The sequence below is a fragment of the Pholis gunnellus genome (genome assembly GCF_910591455.1).
Source record: "Pholis gunnellus genome assembly, chromosome: 19".
Classification (NCBI taxonomy): domain Eukaryota; kingdom Metazoa; phylum Chordata; class Actinopteri; order Perciformes; family Pholidae; genus Pholis; species Pholis gunnellus.
In genome coordinates this window covers 9,131,697-9,156,566 of record NC_136546.1, presented here as the reverse complement: position 1 = coordinate 9,156,566, position 24,870 = coordinate 9,131,697, and the positions used below count along the sequence as shown (strand labels likewise).

General features: G+C 39.9%; 1 protein-coding gene across 1 annotated transcript in view; it reads left to right on the top strand.

Annotated features, from left to right (window-relative positions):
• lama2 (laminin, alpha 2) overlaps positions 1 to 24,512 on the top strand; it is a gene marked incomplete at its 5' end in the record, with an annotated part of 161,827 nt that extends 137,315 nt beyond the window's left edge. Inside the window, 22 exons of the mRNA XM_079180677.1 lie at positions 502 to 661; positions 738 to 862; positions 1,457 to 1,619; positions 2,058 to 2,202; positions 2,596 to 2,734; positions 3,189 to 3,200; positions 3,976 to 4,096; positions 4,970 to 5,125; positions 5,603 to 5,656; positions 9,027 to 9,178; positions 9,322 to 9,498; positions 11,835 to 12,012; positions 17,369 to 17,481; positions 19,219 to 19,312; positions 19,698 to 19,793; positions 20,467 to 20,547; positions 20,785 to 20,862; positions 21,134 to 21,212; positions 21,841 to 21,972; positions 22,205 to 22,335; positions 22,517 to 22,736; positions 22,946 to 24,512. Of these exons, the coding sequence (XP_079036803.1) occupies positions 502 to 661; positions 738 to 862; positions 1,457 to 1,619; positions 2,058 to 2,202; positions 2,596 to 2,734; positions 3,189 to 3,200; positions 3,976 to 4,096; positions 4,970 to 5,125; positions 5,603 to 5,656; positions 9,027 to 9,178; positions 9,322 to 9,498; positions 11,835 to 12,012; positions 17,369 to 17,481; positions 19,219 to 19,312; positions 19,698 to 19,793; positions 20,467 to 20,547; positions 20,785 to 20,862; positions 21,134 to 21,212; positions 21,841 to 21,972; positions 22,205 to 22,335; positions 22,517 to 22,736; positions 22,946 to 23,106 (2,767 nt within the window). The 3' untranslated portion in view covers positions 23,107 to 24,512. The remainder of the gene's footprint in view (positions 1 to 501; positions 662 to 737; positions 863 to 1,456; positions 1,620 to 2,057; positions 2,203 to 2,595; positions 2,735 to 3,188; positions 3,201 to 3,975; positions 4,097 to 4,969; positions 5,126 to 5,602; positions 5,657 to 9,026; positions 9,179 to 9,321; positions 9,499 to 11,834; positions 12,013 to 17,368; positions 17,482 to 19,218; positions 19,313 to 19,697; positions 19,794 to 20,466; positions 20,548 to 20,784; positions 20,863 to 21,133; positions 21,213 to 21,840; positions 21,973 to 22,204; positions 22,336 to 22,516; positions 22,737 to 22,945) is intronic.
• Positions 24,513 to 24,870: the final 358 nt, after the last annotated feature.

The window sequence follows — 24,870 nt, the reverse complement described above, 5'->3', positions numbered from 1 at the left end:
CAGTTTCACTTGGGAAATGCAGCCGTGACAGTGTGGCACATCATTACATAGATACAGCATAATCTACATCTAGTTTTTCTCTGTGAAAGCTTAATTGGTGCTGTATACAGACCATCCGACACCAGAGCCATTCACAGCAAGCAGACGTCCCACCCGCATCATATATTACCATGCGCGAGATTTCCCAAATGTGTTTTCCAATGGGATCACACAGACAATAAGTCTTAAAAATGTCCCCCTACTCGACAGAGAAATGCTGTCCCTGCTTTGAAAACAAACTCCAAGGTGGGAGATTTCACTTTACAGCTCTGAGGTTCCTCTGCTACAAACTTGTTCCACTACGCATTTCTATCATTCATCTTAAGCACCAAGAGTTCATAAAAACTGATTCCAAGTGGCTTCAACATCTTCAGTCATTGTAAATGTCTTCCAGGAAATATAGAATGGCAAACAAAGTAACATCTCGAGCCGCTCTGTCTTTCTCCTTCTCTCTGTCTCCAGTAATGGGTTGAATGGGACCATATCCGTATATCCTCTGGAAGGCTCTATGGCTGGTATGATGCCGACCCCGGCCAGTGCCAACTCGCCCACGGCCTACACCATCTTGGACGTTGACCAGAATGCCTACCTGTTTGTAGGAGGAATACTCGGCACTGTCAAGGTATGTCTGTCTCTTTGTCTGGGTCATCAAGAAACCTGTCAGTCGGTCTCTAAATTCTCCTCCTGCTGTCTTTTAGAAAGCAGATGCAGTACGATTAACAACGTTCACCGGCTGCATGGGGGAGACCTTCTTGGATGGTAAACCTATTGGACTTTGGAACTACCGAGAGAGACATGGAGACTGCAAAGGATGTGTTGTCAGGTATACAAACACTTATTCCTCAAGTTTTTCACAATTTATAAATGCTAGTGTAGTGCCCGTTCAAAACATGCCTGTTCAGAACAGCTGTGAGAGAAGCTACAGGGTGCCTTGAAACTTCAGCCGTCACTTAAGCATACTTCACTGAACCAATTGTGAGAACTGCAATCGTGGTAAATTATGCCTAATCGTTCATTTAATAGGCAGCATGCAGTACATACTGATTGAGCATGTAGTATGCAGTAGGCCTACCTAGGTATGCAATATCAAACACAGCCGAGGAACTCACAGTTACATCCGGCCCGGCCCGGCTAGGGGAGTTATTTTGCCGGCAGTAACTTTGTGTTATAAATTGGTGTGGCAAAAACACACACCGTTACAGTTACAATGGCAGAGTTGCGCAGTGAGAGAGAGAGAGAGAGAGAGAGAGAGAGAGAGAGAGAGAGAGAGAGAGAGAGAGAGAGAATGGAATAACAACAGGCCACTTCATTATCTTTGTTACTTTGCAATTTATTTTTGACATTTCCAACTCCTTTGACAGTTGAATGTGAAACGAAGCAATAGCAAAATGCATTATTTCCTGTCTGTTTTTTTTAGCCCGCAGCCTTCAGATGTTGAGGGGACAGTTCAGCTGGATGGAGAGGGTTACGCCGCAGTGGGACGACCCACCAGGTGGAACCCCAATGTTTCCTCCGTGACCTTTAAGTTCCGCACATTTTCCTCTGAATCTCTGCTCATGTATTTGGCTACTGAAGATATGGTATGTATGCAACATAGTGAAATGGGATGAAACCCACATGATCATAACCCATGTAAATATCAGAACTGGACTAACTTTTATATTTTAAAGGTACCATCTTTCCTCCGTGACCGATGTTGAATCAATAAGAATAATTTAAGTTTGATAAAGTCACATTTTAGAACAATAAACTGACATGTTTTCAAAGCTGACTCTTTTGAGAGCAATGTCTAGAATGTGCTCTCATAATTTGAAATCCATTTTTAAATTCCATATTCATATTTGATCCACAGTTTAGCCTGTTGGGTAATAAAACATTTAACTCCTGCAATACATGTATAAATAAATATAAAATACGGACATATTTCTTTCAGCCTGTTGATTTAAATGAATTATTGGATTGTTATTGGATTTTAAATGTCAGTACCTCACAACACTTTCCCGCTGCTGTCTCTGTAGAAGGACTTTATGTCCCTGGAGCTGTCAGAGGGCAAGGTGAAGGTGAACTTTGACCTGGGGTCAGGAGTTGGCAGTGCCATATCAGCTAGCCGCCACAATGATGGGCACTGGAAGTCCCTCACCATGTCAAGAAACAAGAACCAAGGTACACACAACAGCAACAATCCACACGAGGCCACGCTACAGTTGACAAGACTGGACAAGAACAGCACGAATGAGATTTGATAATCTGAAGCAAACCAAATTAGTTTATATAATTATATTAGTCAAGAAGATTACATAAAGCAATAAGTATTTGTCTTTGTTTAAACAGGTATTCGCATTAAGATGAATACTTCTTTTCTTTAAAAATAAATATATATATATATATAATCATAATTTACATACACAAGACATTGGTTCCACGTTAAAGAAAACAATTACAAGCGGCATTCAAAATATTTATACGAATATGTTTTTTAAAGATTTCAATTTCAAAGTATATCATCTCTGTCAGCCTGTTCTGTTGTTATTTATGTGTCTTTAACTGTTTACAAAGCCACGGTGACCGTAGTGGACATTGACAGTGGTGCCGAGGAGAAGATAGTATCCTCGTCTCAGGGCTCAGCTACTGGTCTGAACCTCAGGGAACACCAGAAGATCTATTTTGGAGGGCTGCCTACCATTGGAAACTACAGGTAAACACACACACACTAATTTAACACACTCATGTGAATATTTTGACAGTTGCATGTACTGTACATGTATTCATTGTAAAGCTGGCCGTAATATGTTGTGTATATTTGATATATTTCGTTCAAAGTGAAAGCAGGACTGTTCACTTTTTGAAGATAATGCAGATGAAGGAAGTTTTTCTGATTTATATGTAATGATATTTTTAACCAAATGTAAAAGGTTTGTGACACTTCATTGCTGTTAAATTAAGATACTTAGACAGTTTTTTTCAGATTAATGAATAAGCCAAGTACAGTCATCTGTTTCAAACCCAATTATAACTCTTTTCACATCAACGTCATTAAACAATCCATGTGGCAGAACGCTGACAAGACTTGACAGGTTTAGATGAGTCATTAGTTGAAACTGTGTTTGTGACGTCTGCTAATGTTTTGATATTATGTTTTGTCTTAACAGCATGACAGCCAGGTAAATGAATACATCTTATAACCAGTATATTTTGATTTATACTGCCCTCTGCATGAGGCTAGCCATGCTGATGACGCTGTACAGCTCAAAGTAAGTGTGTGTGTGTGTGTGTGTGTGTGTGTGTGTGTGTGTGTGTGTGTGTGTGTGTGTGTGTGTGTGTGTGTGTGTGTGTGTGTGTGTGTGTGTGTGTGTGTGTGTGTGTGTGTGTCTTGGCTGGCATCCTGCTCCTCCACACGGCAGCTGGAAATCACTTTCTCTATCCTTTATTGATCTGAGTTTGATGTTTGTCAGTTCAGAAACATTTACGCGGAATTTCTCACATTTATGACTCTGCCTTACTTGAGTCATTACCATAAATATATTCAAATATTATTTTATAATCAAAATGTCTCTACCCATTTTCTGTGTCACTGCAAGCAACTGTTGCTTGGCTACAAATATGCAGCCCAATAATTCACTGAATTTACTATTTTTTTTCCCTTTCCTCTCACATAATACTGCAACCTGGACAATACCTGACATTACATACACTTGAATTATGCTACTGAAAACTGATTAATATCATACAATCTGCATTATTAATATGGACACATATTTAAACTTGACATCCAAGCATCACTCTGCTTCTGGATACATGATGCAATAGCTTCCCTGCTGCAGTAATTGAGCTGTTTCATTAATTGTATTACACTACTGAGAGACAGGAAATGCCATGGAGTTTGACATTTCTTCAGCTGTATGTACTTTTACTAAATGTATTATAATATTTTTATAGGTCGGAGGTCACTTTGAAGCGGTATGCTGGCTGTCTTCGGGAGATTGAAGTCTCCAGGACTCCCTATAGTCTCCTCAGCAGTTCAGATTACACCGGGGTCACTAAAGGATGTAATGTAGAGGTAAGAGTGTCTACAGCTACGCAGTATATTTAAACTCTTACAACACTTAGATTCTATTACAGAGGTAATCGAGGACTGTCTACTTGCACGTCACATATGTAGAAATATACATCTGCAGTATAGTATTTGCATAATCTGCTAAAACCTCTCTGTATAATCGTGTTAAGATTGTCCACTTATATTGTTACGTACAGTATTTAAGTGATTTATCATCATCACACAGTTCACTCTGTTTCTTTTGTACTTTACTCAGGAAGTAAAAGTGTGTTTCTGTAAGACATATCAGGAAAGAGAGGAAGCGAACTGTAATAAGCAGTTCAAACTGTATAATTTATTTTTCATGTACATGTACACAACATTCCAAACATACACACAGTTCTTACATTTCCCTTTTGAACATGTGCATTGAAGCTGCATCGGAGATTTCAATGACATACAAGGCATTCACCATGATTTCTATACACTGGTGTTATTCATTCGTGAAATTGTGCAGCCATGTTCGCAGACTTTATCAAGATTGTATGGAGGATTATAAAGGCCCAGCTTTCAGTATGTGTATAGTGAAGGTCTTTCTGTACCTTATCCGTCTTTTGTCTTCCTTCACCACTCTGCTAGGCTACAAAGGTGTGTGTGTGTGTGTGTGTTTGTTTTCACTTTGAAACCACACTCAAAATAATGAGAAGTGACTGATGGTGCATCTGTAAAACGACATGCATCTAAAAGTTGTCTCTTGCACACTTAGAGTTAAGCTTTGACTTTTGCTTTTCAAATCCTTGTTTTACTTTTCCATCCGACTGTTATTTAAATAATTCAGGACTAAACAATGTGTCTATTCACTGATGTATGCTTAAATACTTTTTCTCCTCCTCACAGAACCTGTATACAGTCAGTTTCTCTAAGCCGGGATACATGGAGCTGGGTGGTCTGTCGCTAGCGGTTGGCACAGAGATCAGCCTGTCATTCAGCACTCTGGAAGACACCGGGACCATCATGCTGGCAGTAGGCGGAGCTTCACCAATCAACCAGCAGGTTCGGTTTCATATATTGTCTTCATTGAAATTGTAACTCACTTTCTTAACTTTGCGATTTATTTTACAGGTCCGTAATTTCTGCATAGAAATTGTGATTTGATACAAATTAAAGAGGAATAGGAATTTGCTTGAATGATCAATTTAAAACCAAAATAATAAACAAAACCAAATACAAAACCAAATGAATACATTTGTGATTAATTTATTACTGAACACTTTAATCTTTATGTTGAATTGTATGGTTGGATGTAAAGAAATAATTTTTGTCTCTGGGTCTGGGTGCAGTAGATTATTCAAACGGACTATATAACACTGTCTATATTTTCCATGTATTGTATAATAATACTATATATATCAAATAATTATTGATAACGGTTAGATATTGTTGGAAAATATAAGAAAACTTAATGACCTGTAAAACCACAAAGCATTAATCCATTTATTCTCCCATTCTTTGAAAATCTTTCCACCACAGGCCCGAAACAATAACCTCCTTAGCTCCAAGAGGAGACGCAGACAGTCGGGAGAGGTGGGTTCAACACATGGCCACACTCATACTCACCCAAATGCTGTACCCCTTTACCTAATGATGTTTTCATAAGTGCATATTAATGAGATTTGCATTTTTTTGGCAACTGGGCTAATTGGATTCTCTTTTATCAAAACACACACACACACACACACATGTCCATTGACAGATACTGATAGTAGCTGTCCTAGCTTTTAGCTGACCATGCAAGCACACACACACACACACACACACACACACACACACACACACACACACACACACACACACATACGTGCACACAAGCATTCTTTCTTTAAGTGAATGAAGTTTCCATGAGTGCATATTAATGAGATTTTGAGTTCGTTGGCAGCTTTGCTGATTAGATTGTCTTACGGCTAAAAACATTCTCACGCATATATATATATATACACACACACACACACACACGCTGACTCACACGCACGCTTCAAGTCCCTGTGCTGATACAGCCCTCTTTCATCCTAATCACTGATAAATAAACAAATCCAGTCCTTTATCTCTGCTGGAAACGGCATATATTTGGTGTTTAAGTATTGTGTTTGCACGCACTTTCCTATTTGCAGGCATACAAATGTGTGTATATGTCTGTGGACATGTCTGTGTGGTTGCCTGTTTCCATGTTTGTGTGCGTGCATGCATGTTTAAGCATCATTTGTGTCTGTGTGTGTGTTGTGTGTGTGTCTGTGTATCGCATTGGTATGATGTTGCTCACATGAATGCAAAATTGAAAGTGTATGTAGGTTTATGTGTGTGTGTGAGAGAGAGAGAGAGGACAGAGGGTTACCTCTAGCTTATCCATCATCACTGGTTGTTGGGCGCATAAATCTATTTTTACTAACTATGCTGGCAGGCATGTGTGTGTGTAGGTGTGTGTGTGTGCGGAGAAAGGTTAAGCGAGGTTAAAAACACCATCAACTCAACTTGGCCCTGACTAATGGATGTTTTAGAGAGGGACAGAGAAACAGCGGAGAGAGAAGGGGACAGGAGACAAAGGATGGAGGGATAGCGGAGGGAGATTTAGAGGTGAACGGAAGGAGAGAGGGGAAAGAGCAGAACCGGAAAGAAGAGAAATAATACGAAGGGGGAGGAAAGCGGAGGAGAGGAGAAATAATGTAGACAGAGAATGGTCACAGAGGAGTGATGAAGAAGAAAAGGAGGAAGAAGCTTGGAGCAGAATAAGGGGAGATAAAGAGAGTGTAGTAAGACGGAGTGAGAAAGATGAAGCCAAAAGGAAAGAGAGCGGACAGATGATTTAAAAAACAAGTACAAGTATACAAGTAATGCGTACAATAAAGACATTAGATTGGCTCATACATATTAAACAAACACCCTGCATCACCCTGTCTGTATTCTGTGCACAGTTTGGGTCCGCTTTACTTCTACAACCTTGCACCAGAATTGGCTCACACATGAAACCCCAAACATGATCATACATGTATAAACTTCAAAAGCTGAGAGATTGAAAATACTGAAAGTAGAAGAGATGTCTGTGTATGTTTTATGTGTGAATGTTTTACATATGATTTTCTTATGAGCGTCTTTCCATGCATGTTAGCTACACAGTATTTTGCGTATTATTTCATGGTTGTATGTCTACGTGTGTGTGTGTGTGTGTGTGTCTCTGTCCTCTGTGTGAGTTCATCTGTGATAGTCTGCCTTTGTCTGTACGTGTGACATGTGTCTGCGCACCTGTGTGTGTGTGTGTGTGTGTGTGTGTGTGTGTGTGTGTGTGTGTGTGTGTGTGTGTGTGTGTGTGTGCGCGCGCATGCCTTTGTATCTGTGCAAGTGTGTCTGTGCGAGGCAGCGCGGCGAGAGGCATGTTGTAGCTACATCTCAGTTCAATTTGTACCCGACCTCAAATTGAAATTCCATTTTCAGGTGGTAAATTGTCTCCCACTTCGCCCTCTGGCACACAGTGAATTAAAATTCAAATTAGCCTGACCCTGCACCACTGCTCTCTAGCACCTCTCTGTCTGTCTCTCTCTTTCTCTCTCTACCCATCTCTATCTCGCTCGCTGTTTTGCTCTCTGCCCTCTCATCTCTTCCCCCTATTATCCTCTCCTTTCTGTTCCTCTCATCTCTTGTTATCCTTTCCTCTCCTCTCCACTCCTGTCCTACCTCTCTTATTTCCCCCCAATTTCTCTCTATAAACCCTCTCACCTCTCCCTACTCAGATCCCCTTTTCGCCTTTTGACTTCTCTTTAATCCCCAGTCTCTCCTCCCTCCTGTTTGTCATTTCTCCTCCCTTCAATCTGTTTTTTTTTCTGCCTTGTCCTTCCTTTCTCCTCCTCTCCTCTCCTCTTCTTGACAAGCATTTAAAGAATTACAACATGCATGAGGTGGTCAAATGTAATGCAAGTTGGCTTCGTAATATTCATTGTGAGGTCATATCGGAAAAATTCTTAATGGAACCATTTCGAACAGATGAACTTGTATTATTTAGATCCTTATTTCATGAGGTAACAACTGCTGCTGAGAACTGTTTTCCAGACATATTGTTTTTGTTTGGTAGTATTAAATGGGTCTAATTTATTAGTTTTTTTGGTTTAACCGAGAATTCTTAAAAAGTTCCACTTACAAGCTTTTTTCAGACATTCATTCCACTTAAAGACAGTGAAAGCGCTTCAAAACATATATTTACAGGATATATTTTAATGATATTTGATGCATTTGTTTTGTTTGGTAAAACTACCTCAGTCAGAAATCATCATTCACACTCAGCTTATTCAGGTTATTTCTAGGAAGCGATCTTTAATCTGATTCTTGTTGGCAATTTTATTCATGATTTTGTAATTGCATTTTTGTTTACTTCTGACCTTGCGAGACTTTTTTATTATCAGTTTGATGTTTTTATTAAGTAACACAGCCATTGTATCACTGCTGACCTCAGCCAGGAGTGTCTTGAAAAGAGCTTTCTTATCTGAAGGTTTGGTTTTAGTTAAATAAAGATTATAGTTAAAAAGAATACACCCACACTTCTAAAGGCTTTAACATGAATGCAAATGGTAATATTAGATTTAGGCTCAACATCAAAATGTTTGCTGGTTTCCCTTCATTCATTCATCCCCTCACTTTCCTATTTCCAGTTGCCCATGTTGAGTTCATAATGTATGCAGTCTCATATCTCCTCTACGCTAGCCTTTTCAAGGAGTAATGTTGGATTAATTGGCTTTTTAGGTGGTATATACTGTGTATCTAAAGTGGTTGGTATATAGTAAAATTCAAAGCCCTTTTCTCATACATCAACCTTAAATTTACCTTCCACATCTCATCTCCAGCTCTGGGTCTTGAGAGTAGTATGGATTTAGAGATTTCCACAGATAATGAAGTGTTTCTCCATCTCCTGCAGCCCTACCTCTCAGTCCTGCTGAACAAAGGCTCTCTCGAGGTCTTGTTGTTTACCGGCAGCAACAGTCCGCGTCGTGTCATCAGACGACCTGAGCAAGGCATACTGAATGATGGGAGAGAGCACTCGCTGCGCATAGAGAGGCTAGCTGGCAGGTTGGTGTTTGTGTGTCTGTTCAGGCTGTGTTGATGGTCCTACCTGTGCAACATCATTTGATGTCGCTGTTGAAGATTGACTTTTACTCTGCATAATCAAGTTGATACTTTCTGTGCGTTTGTCTGTGGGTGTTTTCCTCCAGATCTTTCGCAGTTCAGGTGGATGAGGAGGCCAAGAGGGAGGCAGCGCTTCCCAATGACCAGCCAGTGAGCTTGCAGCGCATCTTCCTCGGTGGTATTCCTGCAGAAGTAGAGCAGACCTCCAACAGAGTCAACGTCCCATTCCAGGGATGTATATGGAACCTCATGGTCAACGCTGTGTATGTAACATCTCGTCTATATATGCACCCAGATGTATTGAAACAGGCTTTTTCTTCAACCTAGAATATATACATAATATTTATAATATAAATGTTGTTCTTCTCATTAAGTTAAAATGCGCAGTGTGTTCTGGGGGCGTGCTTTCGTCTTTTTCTTTTTTGAGGTACTGGAACCGAGTAGAGAAGTTCAAGTTCTTTACTTATCAAAAGCACAACAACTACGTTGAAGCAGTCATTGACAATGAAAATCTTAAGTCTCAGGCTCCCTCTAACAATCCTTATTGAATATATATAAAAGAGAAAAACAATCATGCAAATAAAAACAAAATCAGACTCTAAACATGAATTAGTGCAAGTTAAAATAAGGGACAAAATATAACATAAAAATAAATAACTAAGGAAAATAAAATAATACATTAGACATTAGTTGCAAATAAAGTGGGCATTTCAAAGTGAGTTTTATATTTCAATTAACAATTAATATTCACTTCTTTACACTTTCTGTTGCTGAATCACATTCAAGTTGAATATATTCCAGTGACTGAACCTGGCCACTTCCTGTCGCAAAGACCTGGTAGCAATAACTAGATCCTTTTTTTACCATCCGAACCAATCATGTACTGTGATCTGATCAGATGAACATTTGGTTTGAAATAACTAAAGCTATTCTTATCATTCTGATACATCCACAGAGTAAAGTGGTTCTAACATCACAAGTTACATATGGAGCAGAAGAACAGTCAACTTTGGATTGATTTTTGATTTTTAATTCCCTGCCCAAGCTTTCATGTAAAACTTTAGCTACTAAACTTAAATGCACTGCATTGATACGTGTGCTTCAAACAGTGCAGCGTTCCTCTTTGCCCAAATGTTTACTCAATAACGTTTCCTGGCAGTGGAAGACAGACCTCATACACTGCTGGGTTAAAGTGTTGTTAATATGATTTCAGCAGGTCATGATGATGCTGTTGAGGATTATGATGATAAAGTCAGCTTCTCTTTCTGCCTGAACAGCAGTAATAGAGCTGTCCAACATCATACAAATACTCATAAATCAAATTACACCCCTTTCTCATCTTTGTATGTTTATGATTTTGTCTGTTTGTCTATCGCTCACCTCATTTCACCCCGACGCTGTAACTTCTACCTAATATACATCTGACTCTCTGTCAGTGAGTCTTCATCATTCTTTTGTACATTTTCTTGGAACCTAGAGTCATTTCTATTGAATATATAATACTGTTTAGTTCATTTATCTTGAATAACTCTTACAATCCTCTTATCATACAGTGGTAATAGGAACCTTGTCAGTGAGTGTGCTGTGCTCCTGACCCTTGGTCTTGTTCAGACTATGGATGCACTGTGATTAAGTACAAAGTTTATGGAAACACAAACAGATGCAAAACTTGCTCTAGATGGCATACATTTTCACCGTCAAATCCTGACAACTCTGTCAGTGGCTTTGTGATAGTAAGTCTGCATTGAAGGTTCAATGTTACAGATTCATTTGTACAAGTAGTATTTCCCTTAGGCCTGCTTTGGCCCAGCGGGTCGGCCGGGTTCTAAAATGTATCACTTTAAAGGTTCTTTAAATATTTATCAGGTACTTTTTAAAATCCACATGAACCTTTGTTTTCTTTAGAACAAAGGTATGGCTGGTGGGTTGTAAACGGCATGCCAAATTAATCAGAGCACACGAGGCCAAATTGCCTCCTAAGTTACCATATGACCAGTTTCTGATAAGCAATGCAGCATTCAAAGGGTTATTTTTCAAATGGGAGTCCGGGGCTCACTCTACTTGAAAAGCACCGGGGCTACATTACATCACTTCACGGAGAACAATGGGGGCAAAACGACATCACCGATCTGATTGAAGCAAATATTCTCTGGTCTAGCTCAACTAAAAACAAACTTGTTCCACTGTCTTTAGCAGTTCAGATAACACAGATGACACTTGACTGTCCTGCTGTTATTACAGAGATGTGAACTAACCGCAGACACTTGCATCGTTAATGGACAGCGATACCCCGCGGCAGTTCAAGGCAGTGTGCCGCTGAAGAATGAATATAGAGGAAATTTGGCATTATTTTCGGCATTAAAAAAAGGCCTGGCAGGGGTTCGCCTAGAATTATAGCGGAAACACTGACATGTATTGAACACCTGTGCTGTATGCAAATTCAAACGGACTGCACAAACACACCAGTCAAATTCATCCTGTAGCATTCAGTCTGAACACACTTCAACAGGTCCCTGCACTGTTAACTCATTGTGATGCTTCTGTTGGTGTCAGCTAAACATTGTGTAAGTTGAAATCTAATCGCTCGTCCATCTCTCAGTCTCTCAGATTTCTCCCTGCCTGTGTCCTTTGAGAATGCCGAAATCGGCCTGTGCCCCAACCTCGCCCCTCCGCCGCCGCTCCTGCCAGAAGTGGAGGAGCCCGAGAAGGAAAAGGAAGAGTCGAAGCCATTCAGTCCTCCACCGATCGCAACCACAGTTGCTCCAGGTGCTCCTGCTGTAAGTGGGTCAAAATAAAATGGGAACACACACGCACTTTCACGACTTAACTTAACTTAGCAGAATGTTAGAAAGTAAGATATATTCATATTACATCACAGGGTTTTTATTTACAGCACTAAAATAGTGAATACCTTCGTTTAGGCAGCCTATTTCAAGCTGTTGGCAGATGTACATACACATGTACACAGAGACATGCACATACGACACATATATAGAGATACGGTTTAGTAAAAAAGTAGCACATGCACCAATATGCACACACATTTACAGAAGAGCACACATGTCCTACTCTGCTATATATTTTTTTCTGACTTACTCACACACACAAACACACACCTATTTCTCTCTGATGAAATGCAGCCATGGCCTCGCCCTGTTAGCTTAGCGCTTCATCACATTGCAGTTGTACAGCCCATTAACTCTTCTTTATGGTCCCTTTAGCCTTGAGCCACAAACTCCACCTCTGGCAGCCTGTCATAGCCTGTCGGAGCCATGGCGCTACGCTACGCTAACTGTGCATGCCATTTATGCTTTATGAGCCCACAGGAGCCAAAACACTCAGCTAACATTTAGCTACCATGCTAAGAGGCTGGTAGGCAGTCATTTACATCATAACCTTAGCGTTGGGATAGAGTCATTCACATATGTAATGTATTATAAGCCTTACATGGGTGATAGTTTATCTGTTATCCAGTTACCTTTAAACTACACCACTAAAAGGGCATTGATCATGAAGCACAGAGCCAAAGAGCTCTGCCAGCTTCGCTATAACTCTAAGGTTTGTTGCTTTATGGGCTGTAAGATCATCTGCTTTATGATATACAGTAGACTAAAGCCTGTGAAAAAGCCATAGGTCTACATTTTAACAGAGGTGGTTCACCAAATTTCTGTGAGCAATTATCGTTGTGGTTCACGTTTTGTTTGTTGGGTGTTTTGTTAATGTTGTTGACTCTCGGAACATCTTTTCATCACAACCACAACAAATTACAACATATAAATGTCTCGCCAGACTTCAGAGGACGTCTTAAGAGGACGTGACATTTACTTCTACATCACTGTATAGTATAGAGAACCAACATCTCTTGTGATTTAGCTTCTGTTCCAAAAATGGTTGTGTGTCAATACAAAGTCCTTGTAATTAAAATGTATTTTGATTTATCATTTATTCAGTCATGATTAGATTAGTAGAGACAGTAAACAGCAGAGTAGTTCCCACATTTCTGTTTTGATGGATCGTGTCCTGTAGTTAAACACATCATTATGAAACAGCTTTTTATAATGAGTTTTGCGCACAATCTTACACAATTAGTGCATTTGTATTTATATTTTGAAATGGTTGTGCTGCTGCACCATGTGACAGCGCTCTGCTCACAACTTGCTGCATTTTTCATCAACAGCAAAAGGATATTGTCTGACTGAAGAAGTAATCACAGCTGACCGTAAACAACAGTCTCAGCATGTGCTTGAATAAAGAGGCTTCTCTATCATCCAATTTTCTGTCACAACATTTTCTGTACTTGTGATTCTTGAGATATTGGTGAGCACACATTTAGAGGATGGAGAGGCTCCAGAACAGGCACCTTACACGCTTCAGTGAACCTCTGAACAATAAGATTACATTTTTCTTTTCTTTTTTAACTTGCTGTTCTGCTCTAACTGCCTCTGATTAGCCTTCAGAATCACAGCTCTTACATTTCATTTGCTTAGTCATCAAAATCTAAGATGGTCAGATGCTAAGTATGCTTCAATTCAAGGTAAAAAAAAAAAAAAAAAAAGAGGCATTTGAGTCAAAAAGGTTTCTCCATTGCTTCATTAACTTCTTTGACCTTTGATGTTTATGACATCATTGCTTGCCTGTTGCCTGATTAGCGGCCTGTGTGCTCGTCATAAACATTATTCGCCATTCTGCCTCTCTGGCTGCAACTAATCCCCCTTCCTTTCCACTCCCTCACTGCTGACCCTGCAGGAGGCCACGTCCCCTGCCGCACCTGCTGCCACACCCACTGCTGCTGCTGCTGCTGCAGCCCCGCCCACTGCTAAACAGGAGCCCAGTGCTGACGTGGTATACATACACTCACTCGCACACACCTGACAGTTTTTAAAGGATAAGGCTGGTGATATTCTATATTGTTGTCATTAACGTTTGCGTTTGTTCGACGGTTTGTAGATTTTAGCAAATGTTAGTTTTACAGGAATAAATAGTGTTTCTGTTGGGGACTATTTCCTGCCATGGATTTGGTATGCTAGTAATTATACATTTGCTGCAGACAGAAGGTGTATGTGGGATTGATTGAAACAAAGTGCAATGCCCACATTCATGATAATGAAGGAACATGTCAGCCATTGCACTGGCTGACACACTGATATGTTTTAATAGTATTTTATCAACAGTGTAGCACTATGGCACAAAGGCAATGACTTCATCAGGCTTTGGTAACATTGACAGAACTTGTTAGTAGGATCAATACGTTGTTGGTTTTGGTCTTCTTGCAAGAAAAATATAGAACATCATCAGACTTATCCTGTAACACACACACTCTTGAGTATGAACCATCCACCACTGTAACCTCAGAGCTTTCTGACGTGCTCTCTTATTTAGCTTCATGTCTTTTCGCTATCAATCTAGAATATAAAAATGTAAGGACATTCAAGTCTGATGACGGCAAACCGGATTACAGCAACTTTTCATTTGTATAATTTTAAACGAGATATCCCAGCTATGGGAGATACGTTATTCCTGTCATCCATCCTAAGTGTATTTCTCACGTAGTTATTTTCTATTTCAATCTATTTTCCCCGAAAGATGGTATCTACCTCCACCTTTGTATGGAGCTGCTTTGTTGACCGCAGTCTTCTTCTGATGGCCACTGACCAGCTTGGCTTGAGCAGCTGGGGGTTAAGTGCTTTGCCCAAGAGCCCTTGACATTAATTATTGACAGAAGGGAGAGCCTTCCTCCTTTGATACACTTATGGTGAGGTGTTGTAACAGGCCACCCAGTTGCTTTCTCTCATTTCAGCAATTGCATTTCTTTTCAGGGGTTTTGTTTACATAGTGATATACTGCGTCTGCCTCTTTAGGATCTCGGTGCAATTGTAAAGCTGTTGCATCTGCAGCAGTATTAACAGCCCCAAGCTTTTCTAGTTTCAATTGAAGACCTAGGTTTGAAACACTAGCAATATGGTGACTAGTGGCATGTGCTTAAGGAGCATTGCACTGTACGGTCTTGAAATTGGTCGTGAGTTAAGCAGTGAAAAATGTGTAGCTAAAGATAATTACTACCAGAATCCTAACGAGTAGCTTCTCTAAAAACCACAATAAGCAGAGCAAGGACTTTTGATCTCTCAAGAGTGAGGGCAACGACACACACACTTATACAAAATCCAGACTAATGACTTCTATTGGTGTGACCTCCAACCAAAGACTAGCCTCTCTGAATGGGAGACAGTCTTCCTATTGTTAGCTTAATGGAAAGATGCAGAGGGGATGAGGCAGGGAGGAAGAGGAGGATAGAAGACGGAGAGGAGAGAAAAGGTGCAGCCATGGAGGAAGTAGAGGAAATGGGGAGAGAGAGAGAGAGAGAGAGAGAGAGAGAGAGAGAGAGAGAGAGAGTCTTTCTGAACAGAGCGGCCGCCGCCTTTTGTTGGCTTAATGGAAAGACGGAAGAGAGGAAGCCAGAGAAGAATGAAAGGAGAGGCAAGAAACGAGCTTCTGAGCAAGTGACATCTCCCTTTTGTTAGATAGGGAGAAAAGTGAAAGAGGGGGAAAAAAGAGAGGTTGAGGAGGAGGAGCGGATATGAGGACAGAGCGTGATAAGAGGTGAGTGTCAGCTGTAACAAAGCAAGGTCACCGTCTGGGGAATGTCTTCACTTGAAAGAGAACAAGAGTGGAGAGGAGATTAAGACACACATACACACAGAGAGACACTTGTGTGTATGTGTGTCTGGGATGCTCTTCCTCTCTCTAACTTTGTCTAACACTGACGCTGGAGGTATGGCAAAGCCTCTTTGTTAATTAATAGGAGATTAATAAAGAGAGAGAAAAACAGATACGAGGAGGTGGTAGGGCAGGAAATGAAGAGGAAAGATGATAAAAAGAGAGCAAAAGGGTGAAGGGGCTGATGAGATGGGAGGAGATGATATTTGGCAAGGTGAACAAAGTCAGAAGAGCAAGAGAAGAGGAAGGTAGGAAGATAATTAAGTACAAGTTGTAAAGAGGTGAATGAAAGGAGGAAAGAAAGGTGAGAAGAGGGTGAAGAGGACACAAGGTGTCTACAAGATCAGGAGAGGAGGAGGAGGAGGAGGATACAGCAGCAGAAAAAAAAACAGGAAAGGTAAAAGAAACTGGAAGTAGTAGGATATAAAAGTAGAGGGTGGCAGCAGGGGGAGAGTGAAGAATGGGAAGGCGGGAACAATGGGAGGTGGAAGGAGAGAGAACACTATAGAGGAGATAAAGGTAGATAGAGGAAGAGGACTTGTTGGGAGGATACAGCAGATAGAAGTTAATAATGGAGGGGTGAGGTGGACAGGAAAGCAAAGACTAGAAGAGAGAAACGTGATAAAGTGACATGAAAGGGGATCGGAGAAGTAAAAGTGTGTAGAAGAAAATAAAGTAGTCGCAGATGGAAGGAAAGGAAGTCTCCTCCGACAAGGAGAGTAGTAGTAGGAGAGTAGTAAGAAAGTACAATGCCTTCACTTGTGCTGCTACACTGACATCTTCTGGTCACTCACTGAACTGCGTGCGTCCTGTAAAATGACAAGGGGAACAGTAACACTCATCTAATACTGTGTTTACCGCGCTGCCAAAGTGAAGCACGGATCAAATGGAAATCAGACTATAGTGTGTATGATGGTTCAGATGGTAATGAAACATGTGCAGGATGTATGATACTCAAGCTGTGGGAGGGTCCATTGATTTAAAAACGGTAGTTTTGAGGTTGAAGTGATGGAGAAAAAAAGAAACAGTAATGAGAGATTATTGCAATCGATTTTAATAGGCCGTACGCTGCAACTTGCTGAGATCATCTGAAATATTCCGTATCGTATTTGCACAACAAAAAAGATATACAATATTCACATTACACATTCAAAGCCTATCTTATAAGCCTACATGGATTTTTATGAATTGAATCTTCTGTGAACTCTTCATTTGCCTGTTATGAATAAAGAACTGTTTTTGATGCCCCATTGTGACCAATCAGCCCTTCAGGTCCCTGCAGATCAGACGGAGAAACCCTATTAGTGTGATTGACTTACGTTCCGCTCAGGTGTTCAGGTTCCTATTGACAAGAGGCAATATAGGAGCAGTGTGGTGTAACCCTGTCAGTGTAACTGACATGTTATGTCCAATCTCCAGGATTCATGTGCATCAGCTGTGGCCCCGACAGCGCTCGAGAAGGCCTATCAATTCGGTCTGACCAGGAACAGTCACATGGGATTTGCTTTTGATGACACAAAAGTCAGAGAGAGGTACGTATTCACAATGAATAATCATTTTAGTATTTGATTTTGTGGTGCTGCACTACAGCACAACTGGAAGCCTGTTCATTCCTGCATGAAAATCAGTTAAGGCCTTAAGCAAAGCTCATCAACTAAATAACTAGGCTTACTGGTGCATTAAAAGCTATCTCTCGTGCAAACTCTTTCAAATGAGCATTGAGCAGCTTTTCTCGCAGTTCACATTCACCTACATCAAAACATACGCCAAGCATGATTGGCTAGAAAGAGGTCACATGAGAAGAGATGCAAACAGATATGATGACACTGCGCAGACGGAAACCAACTACTAATTGTCAGCATCACAAAACGGTCAAATAATCCATCATTGTGACACTTTTGGCATTATTGATAGTAAAGAGGGCAAAATGATCGTACATCTTCAGCTAGCACTGTTAGCTGCGAGACGCCGGCTCAGCCACCAAGTTAAGAGCTGTGTGGAGGCAATATATATATATATATATATATATATATATGCTCGAAATGTAACACCTTTAAGTAGAAGCATGCAAGTATTATAAGCAAAATGTACTTAAAAGTATATCAATTAAAAGTGCTCTGAAAAATTGCTCGATTGTTTACTATTATATATTATAACATTATTATTAATGATGCATTAACGTGTGAGTAGCATTTACTGTTGAAGTTGGTCGAGGTGTAGCTCATGTTAACTACGTTATATTTTATTGAGCAATCTGTAACAATGCTTTGTATTTTATTAAGCCAATGTTAGTTTTGTATGTAAAGTCTTAAACCACAAAGTAAGTAGTAGTCGTCGTGAAATTAATTTGCTGGAGTTAAATTATAAAGTAGCCTGAAATGTAAATACTACTAATTATATTAAAAGTATTTTGTACAATAAATGTACTTAGTTACATTCCACCACTGCAAATGTTGCTAAATGCTTGTCACAGGTAATAAACCACGGTGTTGTGTATCTTGTCAGGTTTATGCTTAGATCCCACACGATGGAGTGCAGTTCTAAATAAATGAAGGAAAACAGAAGTGAGTGAGCAATAGTTTGGACGGGATAAGATCCCAACACAGGTGTACATCAGGTCAAAATCCAGGGAAACATCCTCTATAAATAACAGTGTGTTGAATTACGTAACATGTTCTTGACTCGACCAACCCTGAAATCAATCTTTCTGTTTCACAAACTGACAAAAACAACTAAATGATGGAAGCATGAGGAAATAAATGCCATACAGATGTACACCCATCAATTCTTTAGACAACGCAATGTTCTGTGTACATTTGAGGTACAATATTAATCTAATAGTTTTGTTAATGGATGAGCGGAATAATGAATAGTATCTTGTCAAAAGACTTTGGCTGTTTTGGGGATCAGACTTAACCGCCATTTGACTTCTAATAATCATTTGATTTAAATATTTTACATTTGGTTTAGAAATGAATACGTAGAGTTGTTATTTTATTAAGTGAGAATACGTTTCGGGGCATTTAAACCAACAGCCAAAATATAAAAAAATGAAACGCATCTATTGTAGGAAAACAGCCTTTGCAGGAAATTGCTTTGACGAGCTGTGAGAATCCAGTATTCTGTCCTTTTTCAGTCTTCTGATAAACATGCAGAGCATCAGAAAGACACAATGTACCTGTTTTTAGATTATTTACTGTGCCTTTGGTAAATGTTTTATTACATATGATATGTATAATCAAAGGTTCATGAATGTATGTGTGTCTCAGGCTAATATTGGAGTTTGAGCTGAGGACGAAGGAGGAGTCTGGTCTCGTTCTCTATATGGCAAGAATCAACCATGCCGACTTTGTTACCATACAGGTATCCATCTACTGCTTCAACCGCTGCTTCAACCACTCTACAAGTTTACTTTTCTTCAAGAATTTAGTTCAAGTTGGTTTAAGACACAAGTCTTTGACATAAGCTTCAGCCCACTTCTGTTTGTGCCGTAAATCAGAGTAAATTACTATTTTATGAAAAACGAGAACAAAATATTTTACAATTTGGAATTATGGAGTCTCATATTCCCCATCTTCTTTTCCCACATCGTTCGCTGTCTGTGCGCTGTGAGACTGTACAGAGGCTAAATGTGTTTGTCTGTTCCAACAAGGTCCCCATATTCAGGAACAAAGGCCGTAGAGCTTCATATTAACCATGTCAGCTTGTCATCCCTCCATCATGACCCTCTGTCTCTCTCCTCCTGTAGATCAAGGACGGACAAGTTTGTCTGGGTTATGATCTTGGTCATGGAAACATATCTGGCTGCGTCCCCTTCTCCATTAATGATGGCGAGTGGCACAAGGTAGGACGGTCTTTCATTCATGCTTGTTAAATATAGAATAATAAGTCATGTAGATACTGTCTTGGTTATATACTGGCTTTTGAAAAAGAGTTCCAGGTCAATAGTACTGTCACATGGGAGAATATATTTTAGCTTTAAAGAGACTGTTGCATATAGATCATTGTCACCATTTGTTTTTGTCAAAGCTTCCTTGCTTTCTACTATCTAGAACATTTGGTCCTGGAGACTCATTCATCAAAGGAAGGGGGGGCGGTATCACTGCGGATGATAAAAACAGGATCAATAAGATGATCAGAAAGGTTGGCTCAGTGATTGGCCGTACCCCAGACTCACTAGAAATCACTGTTGAAAAGCGAACAAGGGCCAAGTTAAAAACAATTGTCTTGTTTGAAGGCCATCCACTACACGGTGTCTTCAATGGACTCCGAAGCTCATTTAGTGAGAGACTCAGGATGCCTCAGTGTTCTGAACGACTGAGAAGGTCTTTCGTTCCAGCAGCTGTCCGATATTTTTAATGAACACCTTTAGAGGTTTCTATCATTGTCTGGTGTTATTTATTCTTTGTAATGCGTCTTTGTCTGTTGTGTACTGTGGACTGTGTCGTCTGTATGAGTTTCCCCACTGGGGATTAATAACATTTTTCTAATCTAATCTAATATGTGTGCCCTCTCAGATCCGTGTGAGTCGTAACAAGCAGAGAGGTCTACTGATGGTTGATGGGCGATACAGTAAACAGATGATCAGTCCAAAGAAGGTACGATATTTTTATTTTATTTTAAAGATTTTCACCTTTTCTCACATGTGAAATACTTTACATAACTGCACCTACAAGTAGGCTCACGGCAGTCCAGTCAAAAGAAAATACTTTAAGAAAATATAAAGAAAAATTGCCACGTAATAAACCACAGATATTACAGCCATGCATTTGTTGATCAAGTTTGTAAAAGGATTGTTTTTATTATTGCATTAATAACGTATCTTCTTTCACCAGGCTGACCTGTTAGACGTGGTTGGAATGCTGTATGTTGGTGGATTACCCCCGAACTACACCAGCAAGAGAATAGGACCGGTAAAAGACACATGCAGACACGCATACATTTCTTTAAAGTTTGCTCATAAGCCCAGGACTTCATATTTCTGTTTAGTTTATATTTATTATTTCAACTAGTTTTGACTAAATTCATTCTCTTCACTTAGTTCCAATGTAACAATCATATAACAGATTATTAATGTCCAATAATTGTGGCCAATTTTTCTCTAAAAGTGTATATCATGACTTGCAGTCGCACCTGAATCATTTGTAAGCATGAACCAAACATTCTCTCGTTGTCTGTCCCTAGATTCTCTACAGTATCAATGGATGTATCCGTCACTTTAAGATGGTCGGAGGTGCGGTAAGCACCAAGCCTGCAGCTGCAGGTAAGGAATTTGTATTTACGATTGCACATACATTATATATATATACATGTAATATGTTACTGGTGGTGGAACGTAATTGAGTGCATTTACTCAAGTATTGTACTTAAGTACTATTTTGAAGTACTTCTACTTACACTCCACCACATTCATTTGTTCATTTTAGTTCGTAGTTACTTTGCATATTAATAATGACTATAATATGTAACAAATGAGTAATGTGTTGTTATTGGATAAAATAAGAGTTTATTGATCCTGGGAGGAGCTTCATAAACTTCTAAAGTAAGTAAAATGAGCTCTACCTTTACCAGCTTCAACAGTGAAGAGATAAACACATGAATGCATCAGTAATTATAATCTACTACTATTTATTATCCTCAAAACAGCCATTCTGCATGATGAGTACTTTTTACTTTAACTTAAGTGGCATTAGGCATGCAGGGCTTTTACACTGTTGTATTGCTACTTTGACTTAAGTAGAAGATCGGAGTACTTCTTCCACCACTGCATGTTACACACGTGTAAATATCCAGGTTTGATGTCATCTGTTTGTTGTTTATCTTTAATATTTGTTACAAAGCTGTTTTGTTTTTTGCCTCTAATTGCTCAATCCTTCCCCTCTCTTTCCTAGGCCGCCCTGAGGCGGTTGTTGAGGACTTTAAATTGAGCATGGCCGCGCCCACCTCCAGTCACATGATAGGAAGATGCTTTGTTGCCACTGAGACTGGCACCTATTTTGAAGGGACTGGCTACCTGAAAGCAGGTGAGATGAGACACTGGCAAGTGTGAAATGGAAACATTAGTTATGAAATCTTGTCAGCCTGTCATGGGGTTAGCTACTGTACTGTAGCACCCCAGCAGCTATGTTAGGAACACCTATAATAAACTTAACCCCAGCCAAAATCCAGTCCGGTTTTACTCAGGACGGAAGCACTGTTACATTTTCCTCTTCTTGTTATAAAGGTGATTAGTAATCCCTCTCTCCATCTCTCCAGTCTCTTCTTACAGAGTAGGTCTGGATGTGTCGATAGCATTCGAGTTCAGGACCAGCAGAACCAGCGGAGTGCTTCTAGGCATCAGTAACCAAGCAAATGATGGACTGGGACTAGAGATCGTCGATGGCAAGGTATGATAATAGGACTAGTTCAACATTTTGAGAAATATTACAATATGAAGTATGTAGGTTGAGTATGTGTGCTTAAGAAACATCACAGCACAATACAAGTACTTAGATACAAATACAAATATTTAAATGAATAGCTATAGAAAAAGAAAGGTGAATAAGCATTTCTTCCTGTTCCTCCTAGCTGCTCTTCCACGTTGACAACGGAGCTGGACGGATCACAGCGGAGCACACGCCTGCGGGCGAGGGCTTCTGCGACGGCCGGTGGCATTCTGTCACCGCCAAGAAGCTTCGCCACAGGGCGGAGCTGGTGGTCGACGAGAGTCAGAGCCAAGCGGAGAGTCCGAACGCACGCTCCAACACATGTGACACAAACGACCCCATCTACGTTGGAGGATATCCGGGTATGACTGCTTTCCAACACACATCCTTAAAATAATGAATTTACACTTAACACATAGGAATTGTCTGTTGAGATAAAAACACATAATCAAATAAGATCCTTTTATATGCAGGAAAGTAGCCTCTAGAATAAAAGAGCAACTTTAAATACACACGTTGTATACCGCCACACATTACGCGGTGAAATGTCACGGTTTTATTTTCCTCTCAGATGGAGTACGCCAGGCAGCTCTCTCTACCAGGACTTCCTTCAAAGGTTGTTTGAGGAACCTGAAGATCACCAAAGCGTCTAAGACCATGGAAGTGCAGTTCAACAAGGCTCTAGAGATTAAAGGAGTCCAGCCTCTCTCCTGCCCTGCAGTAGCTGCCTAACCGGTACCATAGAGCTTCCCCTTTGTTGTTTGCCTAATACATCACTGTCTTGGTCTTTGAACCTGCACTGGGCACAATGTTTGTATCAGTGAGTAAAACACACACACACCTGAGTTTGTGCAGATGTGAGGTCACAAAAGTAGGTAATATCTGCATCACAGGGACTCGAAACGTCTTAATGCTTCTTTTCAAAAACAGTTTTTCTTCAATTAATTAAGCAAGCGTTTCGAGGCCGGATTGCCTCTTTGTTAAGTCCAGAGGTGTGTGTCTTTGAATAAACCTCTCCTGTAAGTGTGGCTTGTACCACAGAATTAGTGCCAGACTATGTGATCGAGGCTGTAGCCAAACTAATAAAGACACAACATGCAAAGTTACCAGGTGCCGTTTTCAAAGACGAGAAGAAAACAGACTCTACAAAATATTTTCTTAAAAGTTCACCCTCACATTGGCAGCATGAGACCCTGACTTCATGTACAATAAATATATCCTGGTTACAAATTGAGAACTCAAACCGTTTTAAAATGTGTTTTTGTCCACTATGCAAAGGAAGATATTAGCTTTAAGACCTGTTTTGTTGTTACAGGTGCTATCAGTGTTCAAGCTAATGAAATTGTGTAATGTGTGTGAGCATGAGAGCATTAAATCAGATTTGTTTTTCAGTGGCGTTCCTCTTGCAGAGGTTGAACAGGCTATCTTGAATCTTTCAGTTACATAAGTTTACCCCTGTTACATAAACTTCTTTGGAAGAATACAAGTATATAGATTTTGTGTGTTTTCTACATTTGTCCTTCATAAACCTTGTTCTCTGAGATTTTGTTGAGAAAATCGAAATCTGTCACTTTTTTTTTTTATATCACCATCAAAACTATAGATGAAGTTGAACTTGTTTTCAGCCTCGGTTCAGCTAGAAATCTAAAAATCACACGTTCACAAAAAGACATCCGATGGTTCAAAAGCTACACAAGAGCTGCAGCCCAAATGTCCTCTACCTATGTCATAACCTTTTCATCCAGACAGTTACATGTTGAGCCTACGTGATAAACCCAATGACATGAATACGCGTAGTAAAATAATCTGTTGGTCGTTTGGGGGAAAAATCAAATACAACAAAAACTATGCCAATTAAGCGTATGAGATATTAACACACTTTCTTCAATAAACAAAATGCTGAGTAAATGATGAAAGCAACTTTTACTTTTTTAACTTTTACATTCCACACTTCTATCAATTGATTTGATTGCTATAGTTGAAAATTGTCACACAAGCTGGTGCTTGTATTGCTTTTCAGTCATATTAAGGTACAAGGTTTCTTTAGGACACTAATGGTGGTGCATGTTCTGCATGGTGTGGCTGAAAAATACTTCAGCGGCTATTTCTGAAATATATTCTTAATCGCAGCAAACAAATCGTCCTGTCCTTCTTTCAAACTGCAGAATATGATTATTGGACTTAATTATGTTGCAATGCATTATTGGAAAAAAGAGAAGTCTCCTGTGACCCAGAGGGATGCGTCAGGACACCATATGGAATCGTTCCTCGACACCGTTGAAGGAAATATTTTAAAACGAATTATTTGTTGGATACATTTTTTTAGTAAGTAATAAGACTGATAATTCATTTGCACTGTTTCTGATTTGTACTGATACTCCACTAGGTGGTACTACTGCACTACACAGAGCTGTTTGCAGGGTAAGGTGGATACAGTCTTTCTGGATTGCGACCATATGCATTTGAAGTTGCAGAAAAATTGTTTAAAAAAAAGAT